Source organism: Ovis aries, chromosome 24 (assembly GCF_016772045.2).
Source record: "Ovis aries strain OAR_USU_Benz2616 breed Rambouillet chromosome 24, ARS-UI_Ramb_v3.0, whole genome shotgun sequence".
Classification (NCBI taxonomy): domain Eukaryota; kingdom Metazoa; phylum Chordata; class Mammalia; order Artiodactyla; family Bovidae; genus Ovis; species Ovis aries.
In genome coordinates, this window is record NC_056077.1 from 39,037,700 (window position 1) to 39,051,010 (window position 13,311).

Sequence of the window (13,311 nt, forward strand, 5' to 3'; positions counted from 1 at the left end):
AGCAGCTTTCCATCACACTTAAAATCCAAATGCGTTTTAAGACCGTCTACTATTTGGCTCCTAACCAGCTTGCCAAGCCCATTCCCTAGCACTCCGTCTCACTGCTTTGCAGCTACGGGGCATCACCCTGTTTTTCTAACACTCCAGGCATATTCACAATCTCAGGGCTTTGCTCTTGCTATATATACCCTCTGCTTGGAGCGCTTTCTTCAGGTGGTCGCCATGGCCCATTCTCTCACTTGACTTAGACCGACCGCACTATTATCTCCATCGCAGCTTCCCTGGTGGCTCAGCTGGAAAGAATCCGCCTGCCAATGCAGGAAGTGTGGGTTCGATCCCCGGGTGGGAAAGATCCCCTGGAGAAGGAAATGGCAACCCATTCCACTATGCTTGCCTGGGAAATCCCACAGAGGAGCTTGGTGGGCTACAGTCCTTGGGGTCACAACAGTCGGAAACGACTTAGTGAGTAAACAACAATTATCCCCATCACTCTATCCTTTTCTCTGCTTTTTCTTCTGTGTGTGTGCGTGTTTCCGAACACTTCCTGCCTGAGCCAGTATTTTAATAGGTTCGTTAGTTCACCAGTTATTGACTTGTCCACTAAACTACAAGTTTCATGGGAACAGGGATCTTCTGTACTGCTTTTGCTCCAATCCCCAGAACAGTGCCTGGCACACAGGAAGCCCTCTGAAAATATGTTCCGTGAATGATTTGCCAAAGGCAATGGGTTCAAATAAATGCAGATCCAGGAGATTTCCACGTTCACCCGCTTCACGCTCTGGAGCTGAAAACCCCAGAGTGATAGTGACACCTCACGGGGCTCCCTTCGTCCTCCCGCCTAGTGGCGAAGTCAAGACTCAGCCCACGGCGAGCTGGGACGAAGGACAGGAGTCCCTCTCTATGGTCTTACTCCCCAGACCCCTCCTCCCTAGCCCCCTGCGTGCCTCTATGGTTCTTCCTGTCATTAGTCGGGAGGGGGCGCTGTGCGCAGGCGCGCGGTGACGCCTCGGCAAGGCCGGAAGGAGCGCAGCGGCGGCCTCGGCGGCGGCGGCGGCGGCAACCAGGCTGTCGCGGCCGCTCCTGCTGACTGGAAACCGCGGCGACAGAAGACCCAGAGCCTGCCTCGCGAGCCGGCGAGTCGAGTGGCGAGTAAGTATCGGCCGCGGCTCCTCGGCCGGCTCTGTGGGGCGAGTGGCGTCTTCACCGGGCGCCTCCATTAAGCCGGGGGTGGGGGCGGGGGCTCGACCGTGAAGGGCCCCGGGGGGGGCGCGGGCCGGGCCGGGCCGGGCGGCTGCCCCGACGCGAGCGAGCCCAGGGCCGGCTCCGGGCAGCGCCGAGCGGCTGGAGCAGCGGGGCCGGCGGCCAGGCAAGAGCGACAAAGGCACGGGCGGCCGGCGGACCCGCCGCGGGTCCCGTTACTTCGGGAAGTTTCGCTGGCCGGTCGGTGGGTCCGCCGCGCGAGGACTCGAAAGCGCCGAAAGACTCGAGTTTCCTCGGCAGCACCTCCCGGGAAGCGGTGGCCGTGGAGCGGAGCGCGGCCCGGAGCGCGCGGGGGGCGCAGCGCCGTGACTTTGAACTCCGACGCCCCGCGGTGGGGGTGGGGGTGGAGCCGCGGGCCGCGGGCCCGGACCCTCGCGGCTCACCTCTGGAGGGGCGTCTTCCCCAGAAGGCGGCCGCTCGCGGCTGCCCACCCTCGTGAGGACTCCCCGAACCCCGGGCAGCGCAGGGAAAGCGAACCCCTGCCCCGTGTGCTCGGAGTGCTGGGCGGCGAACGAAGGCGCTGTTTCGCGTGGGTTGTGGCTCGAATGCCGCGTGGGGCGACTGTCGAAAACTTTGGGCCGCTCCGGTCTCGTGACCCAGCGCGCTGAGAGCCTTGCGGGGTCTCCGTGCCGACCTCAGCGAGTGGAGCGCTGTGATCAGTCGGGGTGCGTCGTGAGGAGCGCCTGGAGGGGGCTGGGCTTAGGCTTTTTGATACCACGAGAAGATGGCTTGCGCGGCTGGGAGAGGGCACGGCCGCGTTCGGAACGCTGGCCCGCAGGAAGACCGCGGAGAAACGGCCTTGCTCCGTTAGGTTGTTGGGTTTTTTTTGGTGTTTTTTTTTTTTTTTCCAGAAGTCGTTTATAGTAGCTGGGAGTAGGAAGTGGCTGGACTTAAGGAAATAGCTCGAGAGCCTGGGGCTCTGGAGATTTTCGGAGCTCCCTGTTAACGTAAATAGAGGCTTTATAGTTTCCTCCTGAAGGCAGGCAGCAACTGCAGAAAGAGAAGAAGCCTTGCAGCCCGTTTGGAGAAGTGTAATGAAGGAAGTTGAGCTATGAGTCTGGAAGACTGAAAGTTTATGAAATAGGGTGGATGAGAGAGCCTGTGCTCATGTTAATGAGTATTTACAGTGTTCTAGGCTGTGGTAAGAGCTTTACAGACGTCATAATTTTCTTTAGCTAGATACTGTTCTAAGGATTTTCCGTATATTAACTCTGAATCCTCGATAACATGGCTTTTGTCGTCCCTTATTTTCAAGAGGGAGACAATGAGGTGCTGAAAAAATAACTTACCTTGTAAGAGTCTAAGCTGGGACTCGAACCCAGTTTGGCTCCAGAGTTCATACTCCTAATTATCCTGCTATACTTGTGAATATTCAAGAAGTTGTGACGTATTTACTTTTGCCGGGCTGTATGCTGTGTCCTGAGGCTTTGGAAATGAATTGCACTAGAGTCCTACCTTCTTGGGGCTTCCCTGGTGGCTCAGACAGTAAAGAATCTGCCTGCAGTACAGGAGACTGGGCTTCGATCCCTGCGTCGGGAAGATTGTCCGGAGAAGGAAATGGCAACCCACTCAAGCGTTCTTGCCTGGAGAATCCTATTAACAGAGGAGCCTAGTGGGCTACAGTCCATGGGGTCGCAAAGAGTCGGATATGACTGAGGAACTAACAGGTTAACTTTCAGTTCCCTACCTTCTTGGAACTGTTTTTAGCAAAGGAGGTGGATGTTAAGCATAGCTTCCAAAATATTTGATTGTGGTAGTACTTGGAAGGCGTGAGAGACATATGAACAAACACTAGTCTGGAAAGGTTTTTCTCTGAGAAGTGAAATTTTAAGATGGGGAACTGAAGAGTAAATAGAATTAATTTGTCAAAGAGAGGCAGAGAGAAGAACCTGAAGTTTCACAGCACTTTCTAGGACCTGAGCCGTGGTTTCTGGAGAATGGTGAATAGGCGAAGAAGTATGAGGTGGGGCTGGCTGGGTCAGCAAGGTCATGTGAGGCAGGGTTTCATAGGCCATGGTAAGGATTTTGGTTCTGCCATGAAGAGATTTGTGGTTTAAAAAACAAAAACAAAATTCCGTGCTATATGAAAATTCATTGGGGGGTACAACTTGTAGACAGTGTTGGGATAGAATGGGCAGGATGTCATGAGTTAACGGAGGATTCAACTTTAAAAATATCATTGAAAACATTGATTTCTTCTTTGTGGACTGGGGATATGCTTGCTTATCCATCCCAGTTTCCGAACCAATTTTCAGTTGACAATTGGAGAAAAAAATCTTAATGTTTTATGTTAAGCTCGTTAGCCTACCCACTGAAAAGTTTGAATAATTTCTGTTTAAAACCTTTCGTGTTGTGAAAAGATACTGATAACAGAATTTTTAGAGCTCTTTGAAACCACTTGAACTCCAGACTAATTGTTTGCATATCATCTGTGATTATGGATGCTATTTTACCTTAGTTCCTTCATTTTGTATGTATATTGAAATTAACGTGCATTGCATTTTCTTTTTCTGAACTCATCAACTTCATTGTTCTTTCGTTATAGTATCACCATCGTCCAGTCATCTGATCTCAACATCGAGGTCAACTTTGACTCCTTGCTTCTTCTTGCCCTGATGACCAGTTACATACGAAATCCCATCGTTGCACTTTGCTGGTGGTCTGATGGTTAAGACTCCGTTGCAGGGGTTGCAGGTTCAGTCTCTGGTTGGGAAACTAAAATCCCACATGCCATGTGCTGTGTCCTTTAAAAAAAAAATCCCATTGACCCTAACCTTTATAATTAGTATCTTACGTCTTTTCCTTCCTCTGCTTGCTGTTACCTTTTACCTTTAGTTCCCACTTCACTGACTCTTGTTTACTGGGTTTTCCTGCCTCTGGATGTCTTCTGAAGTCTGTCTTACACTTTGCAGCTTGGTCGTTGTTCCTAAAGCACAACTCTGCATTCCTTCCCATTGTGTTAAAAAATAAAAATTAGAGCTGTGCTTCACTTTTCTGTTAGCAAACCACCTCTGAGCTTAGTGACTTAATACAACAGTTTTACTTGTTGGCAGTTTTGTGGGTCAGGAAATTGGGAAGATTTCACCTGGGACCTTTTTTTTTTTTTTTTTTGATTCACATGCTGTCAGCCACAGTGGCTGGGACTGGAGGATATACTTCCAGAATGACTTCTTTATTCAAATGGCTTGTCTGAGGCTGCTGGAAGACGGCCCAGCTGCCTTTCCCTCTCCATGTAGTGTCAGAGCTTTCCATGTGGTCTCTCCGGTAGGGTAGTCAGACTTCTTACATGGTCACTCTGGGCTTCCAGAGCCCTTGATGGAAGTGCTACTGTCTTAAAAACTAGGCGTGGAACTGGCAGAGCATTCAGTTTAGCTTAAGTACGGCTGTCTCCCCTCAGCCTTCCCTGACTGCCTGGCCTCTCCTAACTGTCACAGTCTTTGTCTTGCAGTAAAGACCATGCTTTGTAGATACTCAATTGTGTGCCTATTTTCTCTCACTGATGGAAGTTCTGTGAGGCAAGATCCATGTGTGATTTTCTTTGTTATTCCCCGTGATGCATAACACAGATTCTTTAAGTGTTAAGTAAATAATACCAGTTTAGTGTAGAAAAATCAAAATTTAAGGAAGCAAAAATATAAACCTACTGCTTAGAAATAACCATTAGCAACTTTTTTGTGTTGATATTGATTACATGTTAGTACAGGATTACAAAGAATGGCTATCTAAATATTAAGATGAGAAACTAGTATTTGAATGAAGAGCAGTAATCATTTATAGACATTTTTAAAAATATGCTTGGAAGTGGTTTTGTGGGGGCTGGTATAACCTGGGCATGTCAGCTTCTCCCAGCCTGGCCTGGCTCTCCTTTGCCCTCCTTTCCTTTATTACCCCAAAATCAATGTTGCAAAAGTGATGGGCATATTTTTGGAAAGTATTCTGGAAAGCAGCACCACTGCAAAACCCCAGGACCATACAGTGTTATATTAGGAGCATCTGAAAGGAAAAGTGGAGGAGTGACGTGAACAGAGGAGTAAGAAGGAAATAGTTGGTTTAAGACAGACCTACGGACTCTGGTCACAGGAAAGGAAAGATGCAGTTTTGACAATAATAAAATTGTATGAGAGAACCATGGATGATTCCCATCTTTTCCTGACTTCCTTTGTTTTCCAGATTTTCTATAATGATGTAATTTTTTATTATACTACATTGTGTAATACTTTATAATTGACGAAGAGAATGAGAAACTGGTTTTTTTCACGTAAGCCACATTACTTGCCTACTTAAATATGGCTGTGATGAACAGCTCCAGTCTCTGGCAGAGGAAGTTATTTTCAGAGTCACTCGTTCATTCAACAACTGTGAAACACTGAAAGTACACTTATGAATAAGACGGAGTCAAGGGCATATGGAGAAAACAAAATGTGAACTCTTTCTCATCGTGTGTTGATTCATTCATACAAGGAAGAGAAGGGTTTAAAAAAAGATCATTAGGACAGTTGTGGGAAGTGGAAAGGAAGGAACATAGAAGTAGTACCATACAATTTTCTTAAACTCTTTCAATATTACCCACATGAGATTCTTAAAAAAAAAAAAAGAATTCTCCACTGAGTAATGAATTGATGAATACATGCTAATTTCTGGTTCTAATTTAGAAGCTTTAACTGGTATATTTGACCATAAAGTATAATCATAAATGTATGTGATGATTTTTATAATTAAAGGCAAGAAATAATTGAACTGTTCTTTCTTGAAAGGCATTTCCTATTTCTGAACTCCACTTTGGTATCTGATCATTAAGTGAAAAGACATATATAGGTTCTTGTTACTTCCAGAGGAAAAATGAAATTTCCTAAAGAAGGAAGTAAAAGTTTTATGTGAATAGTTACAGCACTAGTGAAAAGTAGCTTGGAAGAGAATAACCCCCTCCCATCCCTACCCTGGTTGGGCTGTATTATCAACCCTTAATTGTTAACAAAAACTGTACATCTACTCTTCCCATTTCACAAGTCATAATAATAGTCATAATGTGGCCCTTACTGTGCCAGGTGCTCTACTAAACACTTTATATGTATTTAACTCAATTTCAGAACAGCTGTGTTCTCATTTCATGAAGAAAGAAATTAGGCCTGAAAGATTAAGCAGTTATGCATAGTCACTGATTGACTAGTTGGTAAAACCTGGGTTCATACTTAGACAGTCTGATCTGAGCCCATATGAGAGGACTGAATGTCAGGGAGTTAAATGACCTTTACAGAGAAGCTAGTCAGGAGTAGAAATTTCATTATCAGACTTCTCACTGCAGCTTGGGGCCACTGTACATGCCATTCATGAGGAATCTTGCTTTTAAAGCAGCACTGGTAATCTGCTTAACTACAAACTTAACAGTCTAACCAAATTAGATGCAAAATAAATCACATTTTCCTTTGTTTTCCAGTGTAAAATTGAAGGAATCTAGTTGTGGTAAAAGAAGAAATAGGAAATTTGAAATTAAGTGTTCAAAGTACTTCTTGAAAGTTGTATTGGAAAGAAAAACACTTGAATAAAGGCAGTTGAAAGTAGACACCAGAGCTCTTTCCTTTTACTATGCCATTTGGAAATAACATCATTATTTCAGATGAGATATCTAAGCTTATGCTTGGATTTATAATTTTTAAACATTGAGGTACCTTTGTCCAGTTATAGATATCAGAAAGTTCTGTTGTAATACTTAAAACACAGTCTTGCTATAAAACTGTAAGTTTTAGTTGAAAAATACTGACATTATTTGATTATCTTTTTATAGACGTCATATTATGAGAAGCCATGGTCTAGGGCCTACCTCTTTTGAAGCACGTGGTTTCTCTCAGGAAGACAAAACAAATTTTCTTAAGAAGAAAAACCTTGAGTCTGTAGGTTACAGATAGACTCTTGGAACTAAAAAGGTGCCGTAGCAGTTAAAATTGTCCCCCTTTGATTCTTACTTGATTTTCATTCTTCTGATGTCCATCAGAGTAAAGCAAGAAAATGGTTCAAAAATCAAACTACAGAAAGACTTAAATAATCCTCTCCTCTTAACCCCCAAATACTGTTTCAGAGGCAAACACTCTTTTTTCCCGTGATAGTGACCTTTTTCCTCTCTAACCTTGCCGTTTACAAAAAGAAAAAAGAACTTATCTGTCTGGCTGCACCAGGTCTTAGTTGTGGCGTGTGGGCTCTTTTAGCTGCGGCATGTGAGCTGTAGTTCCCTGAGCAGGAATTGAATCTGGACCCCCTGCGTAAGGAGCTCAGTCTTAGCCGCTGGACACCACCACTCTTAATAATTCTTTGGTGACTAGAATATTTGTTTTAATGTACAATATTTCAGTCTTTGCTTTTGTGGACAACACTTTTTCTGTCCTATTTAAGATATCTTTCCATGGGGAGGGAGGCAGGGGGCCACATGTACACCCATGGCTCATGTCAATATATGTCGAAAACCACCACAGTGCTGCTGCCGCTGCTGCTGCTAAGTCGTTTCAGTTGTGTCCGACTCTCTGTGACCCTGTAGACAGCAGCCTACCAGGCTCTGCCATCCCTGGGATTCTCCAGGCAAAAACTCTGGAGTGGGTTGCCATTTCCTTCTCCAATGCATGAAAGTGAAAAGTGAAATTGAAGTCGCTCAGTTGCGGCCGACTCTTAGCGACCCCATGGGTTGCAACCTACCAGGCTCCTTCATCCATTGGATTTTCCAGGCAAGAGTACTGGAGTCGGCCCACCACAATATTGTAAAGTAATTAGCCTCCAATTAAAATAAATTATTATTTTAAAAAAGATATCTTTCTCAGCTCTGATTTTTGAAGGTATTTTATGTTATCTTCCAGAAAGTTTATTTTACCTTACCATTTAAATCAGCAGTTCACATAAAAATTATTTTGTCTGGCATAAAGATGAGGTCTAGTTCTTTGATTTTTCCCTATCCTCCCAAAATATAGCTTTCCAGTACAGTGTCATACAGTTTAAAAATCATATGTTAACATTGCTCTGCAGGGCTGCTTCTGTCATAAATGTCCACATGTGAACAAATCTGTTTCTGGACTCTGTTCCATTGGCCTTCTTTTGCCAGTACTACATTGTCTTAATTACTGCAGCTTTATAACAAGACTTAATATCTGATAGTGTAAATCCTCTGTCTTTTTGGTTATGAATGCTTTGCTGATTCTGGGGTCTTTACTTTTTCTTGTAAATGTTATAATCATCTAGTGCATATCCATTTAAAAAATCTGAGTAAGGGTGTATTAAACTTGTATACCAGTTTGGGGAGAACTGACATCTTTGCATAATCAAGCATTCCAGCCCGTGAATGTGGTATGTCTCTTCCTTTATTTACTCCTTAATTTTCCTCGGTGTTTTACAGTTTCTGTGAGAGATGGATTAGGGTTAGGGATAGCAGGATATCCTTCTTTTCTGTAGCTGAATATTACTCCATTTTCTTTACCCGTTCGTCTGTCATTGGACACTTAGGTCGTCTGCATGCCTTCACTGGTGTAAATAGTGCTGCAGTGATCATGGCAGCGCAGGGGTCTTCACAACAGTGGTTTCATTTCCTTCAGTTACACACCCGGAAGTGGAATCGCAGGATCATGTGGTAGTTCTGTTTTAAAATTCTGAGGAACTCCCATGCTATTTTCCATAGTGTCTATTCCAGTTATAACCCTACCAACAGTGTAGCGTGTTCCTTTTTTCCATGTCCTGCTAGCATTGTTCTCTCTCATCTTTTTGAAGGAATGATAGTCATTCTAACAGGCAGAGGTGTTTTTGATTTGCCTTTCACTGATGTATAGTAATGTTGAGCGCTTTTTAATATACCTGTTAGCCATTTGAATATCTTAATTTGAGATATTGGATTATTTGTTATTTTTGCCATTGAGATGTACGAGTTCTTCATACTGGATTTTAGCACCTTACTAGGGGTTATGATTTGCAAATATTTTTCTCCCATTCAGTATGTTGTAGTAAATGAGTTTTTAATTTTACTTTTTAGAAAATCTTTTATTTCCTTTTATTTATTTTTTTGTTTAGTTTCACTTTTTAAAAATGTATATCCCATCTAGTCTTTGATCCTTTGTTCATCTTTTGTATGTTCTTTTGCAGGAATTAAAAAAAATTTTAGTTTTTCCTCTTCTGTTAACTTTAGTTATTCATTCAAAAGACTGAAAAAATTTTTCTTTTTAGTGGTGTTTTCAGTTTATAAGCTGAGAATGCTATCTTGACTAGATATGTGGGAAGAGTTTTGACACTTCTTCATTCTTAATAATTTTCTTTTTCTTTTTCACGCCCTTTGGAATAGGTGGTCGCCATGTTTAGATATTAGCAAGCGCATAGGTGTACATCTGCGTTGGAAAATGGCAGAGGGAAACAACAATGAAGAGGTGATTCACTTCAACAATTTCCACTGCCACCGGGGACAAGGTAAGTGTGCCCGTTTTCTCTTTCATCATTGCTTTTTCCCTTAGTCTTGTTATATCATATTTGAAATTAATCTGTTTTGCACCATATAGAGTCCAGAAATGTTTCCTTTTTCAGACCTCAGAGCATCAGATTTAAATGGACTCATTAGACTAGAATTTTGTGTTGAATAGTGATGCCTGCGGGCATGAGTGAAGCTAAAGAGTCTTCCATCACAAGAAGATTGAATCTTGAGAGAGGAGGGCGGGAACAGTGGTACTTCTCAGTTTTTGAAGGAATGGTGATTGCAGAGGAGTACAGTTCCTCTAGGGCTGTAAGTTCTGATTGTACTTAAGGTGCTGCTGCTGCATTTCTAACTTCTCTTTTGCCAGAAGACTCTGGTTTAGCCTTACAGGGAATTTTAGGACATGTATTCCCTGACTTTACAGTGTTTAAAATATGGGGAAATCATTGATTCATAAAGGGAAGGGACCCTTCATTTCTCTAAGATTTCTAAATGCATGTGAAATTTCCTATCAGATCCTGATTCACAGTTCAGTTCAGTTCAGTCGCTCAGTCGTGTCTGACTCTTCGTGACCCCATGAATCACAGCATGCCAGGCCTCCCTGTCCATCACCAACTCCCGGAGTTCACTCAAACTCACATCCGTCGAGTCAGTGATGCCATCCAGCCATCTCATCCTCTGTCGTCCCCTTCTCCTCCTGCCCCCAATCCCTCCCAGCATCAGAGTCTTTTCCAATGAGTCAAATCTTCACATGAGGTGGCCAGAGTACTGGAGTTTCAGCTTTAGCATCATTCCTTCCAAAGAACACCCAGGACTGATCTTTAGAATGGACTGGTTGGATCTCCTTGCAGTCCAAGGGACTCTCCAGAGTCTTCTCTAACACTACAGTCCAAAAGCATCAGTTCTTTGGCGCTCAGCCTTCTTCACAGTCCAACTCTCACATCCATACATGACTACTGGAAAACCATAGCCTTGACCAGACGGACCTTTGTTGGCGAAGTAATGTCTCTGCTTTTGAATATGCTGTCTAGGTTGGTCATAACTTTTCTTCCAAGGAGTAAGCGTCTTTTGATTTCATGGCAGCAGTCACCATCTGCAGTGATTTTGGCGCCCCTAGAAATAAAGTCTGACACTGTTTCAGCTATTTCCCCATCTATTTCCCATGAAGTGTCATGGACCAGATGCCATGATCTTCATTTTCTGAATGTTGAGCTTTAAGCCAACTTTTTCAGTCTCCTCTTTCACTTTCATCAAGAGGTTTTTTAGCTCTTCACTTTTCTGCCATAAGGGTGGTGTCATCTGCATATCTGAGGTTATTGATATTTCTCCTGGCAATCTTGATTCCAGCTTGTGCTTCTTCCAGCCCAGCGTTTCTCATGATGTACTCTGCATATAAGTTAAATAAGCAGGGTGACAATATACATCCTTGACATACTCCTTTTCCTATTTGGAACCAGTCTGTTGTGCCATGTCCAGTTCACAGTTACATCTAAGCTAAAAGGAAAAAAGTTATGCTGATGAATAGAAGATTATAAAGTCCATAGAAGAGGTTGTACCTTTTTTTATGTTTTGCTATTGATAGTACTTTGTATTTATGAAGACTTTTTTCCCAGCAAAAGATAGAATTTTATATATACGGCTTTCAGAGCATTTAAAAATGAGCAGGGAATTCCCCGGTGGTCCGGTGGTTTAGGACTCCATTCTTCTGCTGCAGCGGGCACAGATTTGGGGAACCAAGGCCCCACATGTCATGAGACACGGCCAAAGAATAAATAAATAAAATTTAGCAAAGTTTATTAAGCAGATAAAGAGAGAAAAATAAATTTGCTTAAGCTATGCAAATTATAAAAACAGAAGAAATACCGATTTTTTAAGCTATTATTAATAGTGTATTCTGAGTTGGTAGTGATTATAGCCATAATGTGGTGTTATTTAGGAAGTTTTAAATCCTAGCTATATTTGTATATATGATCAATTCCATATTTTCCAAACATGCATATCAAATTAATGTTGTGGGGTGGGTTTTTTTTTCCTAAATTGGATCTTAAACATGCTTGAACAGAGTTTCTTTAAGAACAAAAATTCTGGAAAACTACTAACTTTGGAGATATATTTTTCTGCTGAATAAACTTTATTTTGCACACATAGTGAGGATTTGTTTAGACATAGAGTTGTTTTTATTAGCTGTATTAATAATTTCTACTGTGTCATCCCCTTAAGTGTTTGTAATTTTTTAAATCGTCTTTATTGAGGTATAATTTACATAGAATAAGTGTATACATTTTAACTGTATATATAATTCAGTGACTTTTGAAAAATGAATATACTCATATAACCACCACCTCAGTTATGATGTAGAACATATCCAGGAAGATTCCTTTATGCCCCTTTGCAGGCAGTTCTCACCGAACTCTGACCTGCTTTCTGTGTACAATTTCATATAAATGGAACCATACAGTATGTACTCTTCATACTTGAATTCTTCAGCACAGCAGTTTTTTGATTCATCCATATTGTTGCATGTATCAGTAATTCAATTCTTTTTAATTGCTGAATATTATTCACATGGAAATTCTATACCCAGCGAAGGTAGGCTTAAAAATGAAGGTAAAATAAAGATTAAAAGTACAAGAATGAATAGAAGATACATTATGCAAATAGTAACCCTCAAAACAGAGCCTTTCAGTTCAGTTCAGTCGCTCAGTCGTGTCTGACTCTTTGTGACCCCATAAACTGCAGCACACCAGGCCTCCCTGTCCATCACCAATTCCCGGAGTCCACCCAAACCCATGTCCATTGAGTCAGTGATGCCATCCAACCATCTCATCCTCTGTTGCCGCTGTCTCTTCCTGCCCTCAATCTTTCCTAGCATCAGGGTCTTTTCCAATGAGTTAGCTCTTCACATCAGGTGGCCAAAGTATTGGAGTTTTAGCCTCAAAATCAGTCCTTCCAATGAACACCCAGGACTGATATCCTTTAGGATGGACTGATTGGATTTCCTTGCAGTCCAAGGGACTCTAAAAAGTCTTCTCCAACACCACAGTTCAAAAGCATCAATTTTTCGGTGCTCAGCTTTGTTCATAGTCCAGCTCTCACATCCATACATGACCACTGGAAAAACCATAGCATTGACTAGGCGGACCTTTGTTGGCAAAGTAATGTCTGCTTTTTAATATGCTGTCTAGGTTGATCATAACTTTCCTTCCAAGGAGTAAGTGTCTTTTAATTTCATTGCTGTAATCGCCATCTGCAGTGATTTTGGAGCTCAGAAAAATAAAGTCTGACACTGTTTCCACTGTTTCCCATCTATTTGTCATGAAGTGATGGGACTGGATGCCATGATCTTAGTTTTCTGAATGTTGAGCTTTAAGCCAACTTTTTCACTCTCCACTTTCACTTTCATCAAGAGGCTATTTAGTTCTTCTTTACTTTCTGCCATAAGGGTGGTGTCATCTGCATATCTGAGATTATTGATATTTCTCCCTGCAATCTTGATTCCAGCTTGTGCTTCTTCCAGCCCAGCGTTTCTCATGATGTACTCTGCATATAAGTGAAATAAGCAGGGTGACAGTATACAGCCTTGATGTACTCCTTTTCCTACTTGGAACCAGTCTGTTGTTCCA

At 42.6% G+C, this 13,311-nt stretch overlaps 1 protein-coding gene across 7 annotated transcripts in view; it reads left to right on the forward strand.

Annotated features, from left to right (window-relative positions):
• Positions 1-1,017: 1,017 nt before the first annotated feature.
• RNF216 (ring finger protein 216) overlaps positions 1,018-13,311 on the forward strand; it is a 120,462-nt gene continuing 108,168 nt past the window's right edge. For 5 of the 7 annotated variants that reach the window (XM_004021061.6, XM_042240389.2, XM_004021062.6 and 2 more), the window contains exons 1-2: positions 1,018-1,149; positions 9,566-9,687. In XM_004021061.6, coding sequence (XP_004021110.1) covers positions 9,621-9,687 — 67 coding nt within the window. In that variant the 5' untranslated portion in view covers positions 1,018-1,149; positions 9,566-9,620. Of the gene's footprint in view, positions 1,150-1,301; positions 1,926-3,805; positions 3,843-9,565; positions 9,688-13,311 lie in introns of those variants that run through there. The other 2 variants (XM_042240386.2, XM_042240388.2) reach the window with 2 other exon arrangements.